The sequence below is a fragment of the Camelus bactrianus genome, chromosome 14 (assembly GCF_048773025.1).
Source record: "Camelus bactrianus isolate YW-2024 breed Bactrian camel chromosome 14, ASM4877302v1, whole genome shotgun sequence".
Taxonomy (NCBI): domain Eukaryota; kingdom Metazoa; phylum Chordata; class Mammalia; order Artiodactyla; family Camelidae; genus Camelus; species Camelus bactrianus.
In genome coordinates this window covers 15,069,129-15,081,648 of record NC_133552.1, presented here as the reverse complement: position 1 = coordinate 15,081,648, position 12,520 = coordinate 15,069,129, and the positions used below count along the sequence as shown (strand labels likewise).

At 33.1% G+C, this 12,520-nt stretch overlaps 1 protein-coding gene across 1 annotated transcript in view; it reads right to left on the bottom strand.

The window, feature by feature from the left end:
- KPNA3 (karyopherin subunit alpha 3) overlaps window positions 1-12,520 on the bottom strand; it is a 74,263-nt gene that overhangs the window by 30,095 nt on the left and 31,648 nt on the right. The window contains exon 2 of the mRNA XM_074378141.1: window positions 10,594-10,638. Within this exon, the coding sequence (XP_074234242.1) occupies window positions 10,594-10,638 (45 nt within the window). The remainder of the gene's footprint in view (window positions 1-10,593; window positions 10,639-12,520) is intronic.

Sequence of the window (12,520 nt, the reverse complement as noted above, 5' to 3'; positions counted from 1 at the left end):
TAGGAGATTACCAATTTCCAATTATAGCACAGTATACTTCTTTAGTAACTACTTAAATAATTAATTCTACAGTATTTTTAAATTATGCATGCCACAAATATTAAAATCCATGCATTGATATTTTATAGCCTCAAGAGGCTTCCCACAAAATAGTTAATGATTTATATTGGGAAAACTTGGCAGACAGAATCTTGACCAAGTGGCAAAGGTTATCATCAAGAGTAAAGGAAAAATTAACATTTTGTGCCTTTTGCTCTGAAGTACTGAGAAAACAATATCACTTTTGTGGTATTCCTGACTAAAATAATAGTAGTAGTTGTAATAATAACAACAAACTGAGAAAAGTCAGACAAATCCAAACCTGTCATTCTATTAAAAAACCAGTCTGTACTCTTTAGAAATACAGTCATGAAAGATAACAACTGAGGAACTGTTGGATTGAAGGAGACTTAAAAAACATGACTACTAATTGTAATGTCTAATCCTAGATCAGGTCTTGAATTTTAAAGGACATTATTGGGAAAAACTGGCAAAACATGAATGGAGTCTATGGATTTGGATAGTAGAAATCTACCCATGTGAACTTGACAAATGCACTAAGATTACATAGGAAGTTATACGCTTTTGTGAGATATAAGGGTATATAAGGGGCACCATGCTGCAGCTTCACTGGTTCAAGGGAAAAAGTGTGTGTGTGTGTGTGTGTGTGTGTGGATAAAACTATATATATAGTTACATATATGTAAAAATCAGAGAGACAGTGAGAATAAGACAACTATCAAAAAATGCTAAGAATCAAGGAAGCTGGGTGCTGAGTGAAAAGTGTATGGTTTTTCTTGTACTATTCTTGCAACTCTGAATCTCAAGCTGCAAGTTTGAAATTGTTTCCAAATTAAAAAAAAAACTATGTAGTTTGTGATCTGTAACAGTTAATCTTAAAATCTATTATATCATATAATAACTTTTAGCATCTCTTAGAATTTAATCCATTTAAAAAGTTTCAGCAGAATTAAAAAAGATAAAACAAAAATTATTCTAACCCTGATCCTATTCTATTTTCATGCTCTGCTCCCTCTATTCCAGAGCCTGAATAATCAAGCTTCCAAAGGCCTTTTAGGGATCTTACTCCCTCTATTCCTCCTACTCTCCCAGGTATTTCAGGCTTAAAAGGAATACAAAGCATAAACACAACTAAAACCTCCTCTATACACACAAATCCAATCCAGGAATAGCATTTTGTCATTATATGCTATGTTTGCTGTCTTTTTTTGGTAAGGAAGCTCCTCTCTAATCCTAATTTGCTAAATTTAAAAAAATCTTTTTAAGCTGCAAATAGGTGTTGAATTTTATTAAATTGTGCTTTTTTTTTTTGCATCTATTGAAATAGGCATATAACTTTCCCCTTTCATCTATAAATGTGGTAAATTAATTGATTTTCTAATGTTAAACTCAGAACCTTGTAAGTCCTGGGATAAACCTTTCTTGGAATTAAAAATAAATATACATACACATATATATATTCATTACTGGATTATTTACTAATATTTTATTGGGGATTTTTTTCACCTATGTATATAAATGAAACTAGCTTATAAGCATCTTTTCTCATGCTGTCCTGGTCTGGTTCTTGGTGTCATGGTTTGCTAGCCTCATAAAATGAGCTGGTTAAGTGTTCCCTCTTTACCTTCTCTGAAATCATTTAATTAGGCTGAAATTATCTGTTCCTTGAATGCTTGCTGGAGCTCCATCTGTAAGGTTACCTTTTCTTTTCAGGGGGTGGGAGAGGTTAAATTTTTAGCTACTGATATAATTTCTTTCATTATTTTAAAATTCACCTAAGTTTTCAAATTTATTGGCATAAAATTGCTCACATTCAAATTGTGGTCGATTGTTTGCAAAAATGGCTATAATTCCCTTTTCCATATCCATGCCCCTGGATAGTTGGGTCCTGCACTTATTCTAGGTTGGCTGTGTGACTTGCTTTGGCAATGGGACATCAAGTAAATGGACTTGAAAAGTGCCTACACAACCGAGCATGTCCTCTCTTGTTGCTCTTACAATTTGAGAACTACCATGTGAACAACTCTAAGTTAGTCTGCTCAAGGATGACGCTATATGAAGGACAACCAAAGTCTCAGCTGGAACATGTGAAACCATCTTAGCTCATCCAGTCACCAGCTAACCCACCAACTGACTAGAGATGAATGATGGAGCCCAGCAGAGAGAGAACTGGCCCAGGCCAGAAGAATCACTCTGCCAACCCAAAGAATTGTTAGCTGAATAAAATGGCTGTGGTGTTAAGCCACTTAGTTTTGGAGTGGTTCATCATGGAGCAAAGACTAAGTCATGTACTAATATTTTGAAACCTATGCTATATATGAGTTAATGTCTTTTATATTCCTTTCTCTCTACTCGCTATAAAGTTCTCTTGTAAAATATCACTTCAACGGTATTCCACAGGTTCTGACATGCAATATCTTCCTATTGATCCTATCTTGGCATTACTAATTTCCATTAGCATTTCTTGATGCCCAAGGTATTTAGAAGCGCTTACTTTTTTTTTTCACAATTTTAAGGTTTTTGTAACTGCCTTACTCACTGATTTCTAATTTTATTTTATTGTGATAAGAGAACACAGTTTGTACAACACTCTGAAATTAGCTGACATATGCTTTATTCCAGAGTTTCCCAAACTTTCTCAGTTCATAGTGTAGACAAAAGATAATACTAGTTTCCTTTATTGAGTAGTTAGGTCCAAACAACTAATAGTACTTTGAGGTAGAAACATATAAATGAAAAGAAAAAAAATTTATTTCACTCAGACAAAATACGTGATTGAAAAAGACAGTGCAATCTGATGTTTAAATTGTGAACTATCTCAAGGTCTAATAATTCTGTGGTATCTGAAATGTTAAGTTGTCACTGTGTTTTTGTCAAAAATTTTAGAATATCCTAAGATATCTCTTTGAGTTCATTATGGAGTGTATACAATATACGGTGCAACAAATATGGCTTTATACTATTACAAAACCAATTTTCAAATTTGTGTGGGATTTTATATGTGTTCATTAGATAATATTTGGAAATTAAATTATCTACCTTTTAATCTCCTATTAATTGGGTGTTTATTGTTGACTAAAATACCTCTCACAATGATTATGTCTTTGACAAATTTCTCCTTGTAATTCTGTCAATTTTGGCTTTGTATCTATTTGGACATATGTTATTAGGCACATACAAGTTTACTGTTATTATAGCTTCTTAGTAAATGTTTCTTATATCAAAAATTAAGTAACAACCTTTGCATTTGAATTGAAAACATCCTAACATAGTCCCAAATATCCTAGGGCATGAAAGTCATACTTTTTACTCTTAATAAAATTCATTTACAAGCCAAGGAAAGATAATCAGTCTTTGGGTAGGTTTCTGGTGATTTGATTAATCATTAAAGGAGGCTTCATCGAAACCAGTAACTTCAACTTGTAATTGATAATTTAGAGATTTTTACCCTCCTAGATAATTCACAAGTTCAGCATCCAGAAAAGGTATCTTTCTCTTTTGTCAAGTGGGAGGGGAGCTCAGAGGATATGGAAACTAGCCTGGTTTCAACATCTATCTCATCTACAAACACACACATAGATTAGATCCATTTTTAAAGTTCCTTTAGAAATCTATTATTAATCTATTAACCTGTGCATATACTTAACGCTTTTTAGATCTTCTGTTTTCTGGTAATTGGTTGAACCACATGGAATTGCCACTCTGTAGATCAAAAAGGTTAATTATGGGCAATTTCTTATGATTTAACCTAATTTTTTTGAGTTAATAAATTCTGTATTATTAATCTTATATCCTGAAATTCTTCTTTTTCATTCCATTTTGGAAAAAGTGGCTTGCAATTCTATACTAAATTTGTGGAACTGATGTCAGCAGCTACTTCTTTTAAATATTATGAAAAAGATAGATAATTATTTACCAGCCACATTTCAAACCTGAAATAATTAAATCTGTTTTTACCCAGCAATATCTTCATTGTCTTAAATCTTTATCTAGTTTTAGTTCCTGTAAAATTTAAATCTTTATTTTACAGATAAGTAAATGGGGACACAGAGAATCTGGCTAAATTAAATTATATACCTAGGAAATATCAGTTAAGATTTGAACCCAGGTTGTGGCTACAGATTTTTATTTCTTAAATATATTCAATGGCTTGCTTCTTCTTAGAAGTAGCCCAATTCTGGCTGTGTCTAAATGCTTGTAAAGAGGTAGAAAAAATGCTCAAAAGAGAGACTTTCCCCTCAATATTAACATTTATGAAGTGACACTACTGCTGGGTGGTTACATGAATATTCACCCCATGAGTTTTATATGTTATATTTACATTTGGAGCAGTCTGCTCAGTTTGTCATACTTTGAAAATTAAAAGAAAAAAAACCCCACCAAAGTATTACTTGTTCATCAATCAGGTAAAAATCTGACAACCTAACACAAATTACTTTTCCCGCAGGAACACTGAGCTGATCTTATCAAATGGCTGCTTTTCTTGGACTCTAATTTACCAATTCAGGGTTTTTTAAATGGAAACTTTTATTGAGGTAACTGTAAATCTGCATGCAGTTGTAAGAAATAATGCAGAAGTCCCTTGTACACTTTGCCCAGGATACTACCCCATGGTATCATTTTGCAACATTATAGTATAACATCACAACCAGGACAGTAACACTGATACAATTCACTGATCTTATTCAGATGTTAGGTCTTATTTGCATTCACTGTATGTGTGTTTATGTGTATTTAGTTCTATACAATTTTAACACCTGTATAGGTTCTTGTATCCACCATTATAGTCAGGATACTGAAAAGTTCCAAAACCAGGAGATGCCCTCCTGCTGCTCTTTTTATAAGCAAACCATCTCCCTCTCACTTGCCTGCTCCAACTAAACCCCTGGCAACCATTAATCTGTTCTCCCTCCATTTCTAAAATTTTATCATTTCAAAAATATTCTCTAAATGGAATTATATAATATATAATCTTTTTTATGAGCTTTTTTCGCCCAGCATAATTCTCTGGAAATTCATACAAGCTGTTGCTCCTATCAATATAGTTCCTTTTTATAGCTAGGTGTTATTTCATGAATATACCATAGTTTAACCATTTGCCCTCTAAAGGACATCAGGTTGTTTCCAGGTTTCGGCTATTATAAAATAAAGTTTTTATCAACATCTGTGTATAGGTTTTGTATGAACACCCATTTTCTTATCTCTGGGTAAATGTTTAGGAGTGTGGCTGGTGATACATATACTAGTTACATGTTTTCCAGACTGACTGTACCGTTTTACATTCCCACCAGCAACATATGAGTGATTCAGTTTCTCTGCATCCTCATCAGTATTTGGTGTTACTGCTTTTTTTTTTTTTTACAATTTTTTTTTTCTTTTTCTTTTTGGAAGTACTAGGGATTGAACCCAGGACCTCATGTATGCTAAGTATGTGCTCTATCACTGCACTATACCCCAACCTCATTATCACTATTTTTTATTTAAGCTGTCCTGATATATGCTTAGTTGGTTTTAATCCATATTTCCCTGATGGCTAATGATGCATTAATCATCATCATTACCAACTGTATATCTCCTTCAATGAAATGTCTCTTTATATCTTTTGCCCATTTTCTAGTTGGATTGTTTGTTTTTTTACTGTGGAGCTTTAAGAGTTTATTACATATGCTAGATAATAGTCCTATAATGGATATATGGTTTTCTTCCAGTTCCTAGCTTATATTTTCATCCTATTCATGGGCTTTCACAGAGCAGTATTTTTTAATTTGCTATGGTTGATTTTCCTTTTATGAATTACAAGTTTATGGTGAAGTATAAGAACTCTTTGGCTCCTGGTCAGTTGCCTCCATTTTTTCTCTAAAAGTTTTATGCTGCACATTTGAGTCTAGAATCCATTTTGTGTTTTGTATAAGATGTGAAACTTAGGTTGAGGTTATTTTTTTCCCTTTGTTTTGCATATGGATGTTCTAGTACCATTTGTTGAAAAGACTATCCTTCCTCCATTGAATTAGTTTTGCACCTTTGCTAAAAATCATTTGGGTGTTTTCGTGTGGGTTTATTTCTGCATTCTGTCTTTTGTCCCACAGATCTATCCTTCTGCTAATACCAGACAGTATTCATTATCCTAGCTATTCCACTAGCTTTAATATTGGAAAGAGCAATGGCTCCTATTTTATTTTTTCTCAGGATTTGTTTTAGCTCTTGCAGAGCCTGTGCCTTTCCATATACATTTTAGAATAAGACTGTCTATGTCTACAAAGAACCTTGGTGAGATTTTGGTAACAATAGATAAATTTGAGAACTATATTAAGTCTTCTAATCCATTACCACAGTGCATGTTTCTCCCTTTACTTAAGTCTTATTTGATTTCTCTCATCAGCATTTTATAATATTCAGCATACAGATTTTATACATGTTTTGTTAAAATATACCAATGCATTTTATTTTCTTTGGAGTGACCAATGAGTGGTATCGTGCTTTTAATTTTGGTTGCTGAAAGCTCATTATTAGCATTTATAAGTGACTGACTTTTATGTGTGATCTTGCTGAAATCACTTACTAGTTCTAGAAGCTTTTTTCTTGTAGATTCTTCAGCATTTTTTACATAGATTATCACGTCATCTGCAAATAGGGACAGTTTATTTCTTCTGCTCCAAACCAATCTTTTAGTTCTTTTTCTTGACTTATGGCACTGGCTAGAACTTTCAGCACTAATGTTAAATAAGAGTGTTGAGAATGGACATCCTTGTCTTGTTCCCAGATTTAGGAGAGAAGCTTTTCATCTTTCACAATTAAATAAGATGTTAGCTATGGGTTTTTGGCAGATGCTGTTCATCAACTCTAAGTAATTTTCCCTTCTATGTATAATTTTTTGAAAGTTTTATCAAGAAAGGGTATGAAATGCTTTTTCAGCATCAACTGATATGATCATATGATTTTTCTTCTTTAGCTTGTTAACATGGGGAATTCAGGATATTTTAAAAAAGAGATATTTTACTAAAAAGTCAAACAACTAGTCTGATCTGTCCAACAGGGCATTTTGGTGGTGTTTTTCTTTATGTAAGAACTTGACTTGCTGTAACCCCAGATCTAATGACAGTAAAGCCCTATGGCATATATGACTGATCAATCATCAAGAGAATATAATATAAATGTGCTAAAGTTATAAATGCCAGTGACAGGTTTTGGACTGATTTTCAATTTATGAAGCATTATTCAGTTAAACATTTACCACTATAAATGTATGAGGCATCATAACATAATGGTTAAGAGCTCAGCTCTGACATTTTTCAGCTGTGTGACTTTAGGCAAGTTATTTAATTCCTATGTAACTCTGTTTACAGCATGATATAAAACAGAAGTTTAGACTTCTGCGTAAGTATGAATGCATAAGGGCCTAATTAAATAAGAAAGCAAGAAATCTAGGAGGTAAAGGAAGAAAAGAGAATTCAAACAAAAAGAATTTGAGGCCAGTAAAGCAGTACATATAAATAACTAGATCTCACCTTCAATTTTGATAGATCAGTATCAGTGTCATTAAGTATGGTCATTAGATTGGCTAGAAGTCCTTGAACTGTTACAAGTTTGTTACAAGATAAGGAGTTTGTGCTAGAAACCAACTGTGAAACTAAACACACCATTTAGTTCCATCATTTATTTATTTAGGAAGAAAGATCTTCTCAGTAAAGAAAGTAGTGTCTTGTTTAATATTCTGACACAAGCTCCTTAACTTGTCACATATCAGGACTTTTGAGTAGCAATATTCTATATCTAAAATGTTTTTCTTAAAATTTCAATAAATGATTTAAATTTAAGAAGAATTTTAAGCTATTATAATTCAATTAAATTCTTGGATTTGAGCATTTAATGAGTACCAACTGCATGTCAAGAATTTGAGTAGGTATTTTCAGGTGGGCTGGGAGAGAGACCTGGGATGAGGCGAGAGGTTGGGGGAAGCGTGGTTACTACCTTCGCTTTAGAAGGTTACCATCTAATAGAAAGGGGTAGAGCTCATCTAAGAAACACTGGGGACTAGTTCTCTATTCTTGTGTTTTCAAGAATCTCAATGTCAGTAATAACAATGCTATGATTTTCTCCTCAATGGAGCAGTACAGATAGCAAGGCTGGAATCAGAGGCAGACACTCTGACTATAAAGAATAGAGGAATCTTCTCTTGAAGGGCTCTCCACACTTCTGTAAACTTGCATTAAAATCAATTAAGTTTTGTCTAATGTTTAGGCTTTGTTTCAGGAAGGGTTCACTTTCTGCTATTTACTCAGGGAATTCTTAAATGTGAAATAAGGAACTGCTTAAGATTTCTTTAGTTAATTTCATTTAGATCCTCCTACAAAGATTTTCAAGAATTAATCATAGTAATTAGAAAGGAAATAATGTTATCCAGAAGGAGAAAAAAAAAAGATGAGATAAAAGGTCTCTAAGGTAACCAAGATGAGTATTTAAAAAGATGTACTCTGACAAGCAAGAAATTTTAATTCTATGAATTAAATAGAAGTCAGCACAACTATGTAAGGAACAAATCACCAAATATAAATATAAGTGAATAGCTTAGATTTATAAGCATATCAGAAGGGCTAAAGAACTTAAAACAGGGGAAGGTTCTGAAAAATACCAGGATCAGTACAAAAGTTTTAGAGTTGTATTCCAAGCACAAAAAGTTAAGGGAAAGTAAAGCGGATTTTACTGGGGATCTGGGGGTTGCTGGTGTATTTCTTCATATGTACTTCATAAAGAGATGACAAAAAAAAAAAGAATACTTACTTGCTTCCAATTTTATTCCTACTGACTCTAACAAAGAGAATGATCTTCACATGATGAATGAAAAACCAGGCACAAAAGGACACACACCAGTCTACATAAAGTGCAAAATATGCAAAATAATCTACAGTGTTAGAAATCAGGATAATGGTTACCTTTAGGGGACAGATGCACCTGGGAAGGGAACTTGGGATACAGGTAATGTTTTCTTTCTTGATATAGGAGCTGGTTACACAGATGTGTTTACTTTGTGAAAATTCATTAAGCTATACACTTAAGTTGTATTGACTTTTTTGTATGTATGCTGTATGTTAATAAAAAGTTAAAAAGGGGGGGAAAAAAAGAAGCTAAGTCCAAAGTGCTAAGACTGGCAAGGAGCTCACCTTACTCACTTCATTAAGCTAAGGCTTAGTTCACTTCTGCGGTCCAAATGACCTAAGGATCTGAAAAAACTTGAAATATGATTGCCAAATCACTGCTATTCATCTGTAAGTATTCACGAAGAAGTTAAGGAGTTGAAAGAACACAGGCATTAGCAAGTATCTTTTAAATTTAATAAAAAATGGGGAAGAGGGTTACAGAAGATTTCAGGAACTATATACTATACCAATGAGTATATCATCAATGCTGAACAAAAATTCCTGACACAAAGTGGGTATTAAATAAATACTTATTGAGTAAATAAATGCACAGGTTTATTTAATTCTAATGACTCACTGAGAGTGTGTGTACTTTCAGAATCAAGACCTTCCTTCTCTCTAAAACTGAAAAGTTTCAAGGCAGTAATTTAATATATGAGTTTCAGGAGTAAATCAGATCATGAAAAGGATCTAATCCAAGACAAACACTAAGATTTAGAAATATGTTTCAAATCTATTTTTTTAAATGTACATGTAAATAGAATTTATTATGCATACTTTCTTAAATGATAGTTAAAATTCGCTTAAAATGTGCTTGTATGAAAACACAATCTGATGAAGATAATTCAAAAATAATAGAAGAAAATAAAATAAATTTTAACAGCAGATGCATTCAATTGGTAAGATATAAGGCAATTCTAGGACACTATGAATTCATCTACAAACAGAAACAGACTCGCAGACTTTAGTACACAATCTTACAGTTACCGGCGAAAGTGGGTGGGAAGGGATAAATTTGGGAGTTTAGGATTTACAAATGTTAGCCACTATATATAAAAATAGACTTTTAAAAAAAGTTTCTTCTGTATAGCAGAGGGAACTATGTTCAATATCTTGCAGTAACCTCTAATGGAAAAAAAAACGTAAATGAATATATGCATTTACTGAGACATTGTGCTGTACACTAGAGATTGACACATTGTAAATGACTGTACTTCAGTTTTTAAAAATTTAAAAAAAGATATAAGGCAATTCTACTTTTATTTTTCTAAAACATCTTTAACAAGTTATGTATATACCTTTTGTATAAGGAAGGTGGAGGAATTCTGTCCAGCACATAGCCCATAGAAAGAGGATATTAAGAAAACATCTGAACTACAACAGATGTCGTGAAAATTTCAGTGATAGTGATCGAGTACTTCATACAGTACCTGGTACTTCAATAAATGGAACCTATTATAAGTCTATGCCATTATAAACTATTTAATAATACAGTTTTATGCTGTGTAGTTTTAGGGATGACCACTGATTTGCCATAGTATTTTCATTACTCAAGTTATATAAAATTTTAACTTCAGAAAAATCCAATTACTTTTTATTAAACACAAATCACTCTTACCTTTCGTAGTTCAACTGTCACTTCATTTCTGTGTCTTCGCATTGTCTGAAAAGAAAAACAAAAAATTCATAAGTATCTAAATATTGATACTGCTATATAAATTAAGGTCCTAGGCATTTAAGATCAAAAATTTTTTTAGATTGCATTCTTAAGTATTAATCAGTTTTAGACTTTAAATGATGAACTACAGGAGGTTAAAAAGCCAGAACTCCTGTCTATTTTACTGGGTATCTGTTGGTTAGTTCTGTGAGGAGTGGGAAGTGAAGCTTGGCTGCCTCGGATCCATTCTCCTTTCTGAACTACCCTCAGGTTTCTTCAAGGATCTAATATATTCTCCACTGTGTACAGTATTGATGGAATCTCACTCTCTCCTAGCATAAGACTCAAACTTTGCCAACAGAACTCTCTCCTTTAACTCTGAACCTTGAGTAAGATGGAATGAAAAAAAAAAGCACATTAACTTCTAAAGGGAGTATTTGGACAAGGCAGTGAATTGTGCCTATGTCCTGGACTTGTATTCCCAATTAACTGGTGTCCCTACTCATTCTATGAACTTCCCCATGTTTTTCCAATAAATTATGGTTTTGCTTAAGCCAGCCAGAGCTGATCTCTGATGCCTGCCATCAGTGTATTCTATCTCAAATGATTAATTTTTTTTAAAAAAGTGACTCTTTGTCATAGCCTTAAAAGTCACATAAAAATAAAAGTAAGTTTGGGATAGATACTTTTTATCAGAAGTTAAGAAGTATCTTTCTAAGTTTACTAAGAGAATCTATCTGGAGTGTCTCAACAGGAATTATTGAAATGACTAGATATCCCCTCTCCCCTTGACATACTGATATGATGCGTTATTTTATTACATATGTAAGTATGGTAAATGCTTACATTTTCAGAATAGAGGCTCATAAAGGCTACATGTCATGGTCTATTATAATTTTAAAACACCGCCAGATCCAGTATGCTATGATTTTATTTAATGATTCTTTTGCTATTTGCTCATTCTGTAGAGCTTTGTCTTTCTTCACTTGAAGATCAGAATTGCACTACTGTTAAAAATCTGCCTATATGGGCATCTAATCCAATTGTTACTGGAACTAAAAAGAAAAAATATTTTTACTGCAATAACTACGACACTTAATTGTTTATAAATTGTTGTAAGATAATACATAACAAAAAAGATCCAGGCAGCCTATCCCCTCCAAAATATGATCAAGTTACTGCCACACTGCAATTCCTATTAAAATACTACTTCAGCATGGATAGAGGTGGTGAGCTAACCTCTTAAGTACTCTACATTAGGAATCTACACCTCAGAGAGGGTTAGCATTTGAAGCACCCAAATCATGAGTTTGCTCCCAATTAGTTAGTGCTTCCAATATCAACATCTGAATTTAGACACTGGTTTGTTAACTAGTATAACAGATGCTGGAAATAATTTTTTATTGCTGAAATGGAATTGTTCAAGATACATTGATTAACTAGGTGCCTTGATTCTCACCTGTTTGCAATTTAAGAATCTGGCAAACCCTGCAGTCTGTCTTCAGACAAGTTTTTGAGGCTAAGCTTCCCTTTGATCCTGTGTCCTACCCCACCTTCGAGGATTCTGTCCCCTAATCCTAGTCAGATCTTTGTGATATCTGCTTAGGTTTGAAGTTTTATTGCAAGGTGGTAGTTTGGAGTCTAAAAGGGTTAAACCCACAAAACAAGCTGTATGACTTTTTGACTGCTTGCTAATACATGTTTGTATAAATAGCGAATTCTGTCTAAAGCTTGTTTTATTATTTTATTATAATATAACTCATGGGTAGTAAAATTTCCAAATGGAAGGGATCTTTTTGCACATGCCCACATTGTTAAGATATGATGAGAGTAGACTCTCTACAACTGAAAAGAAATTTCTGGGAGAATTCCAAGAGAACAGCAAAGG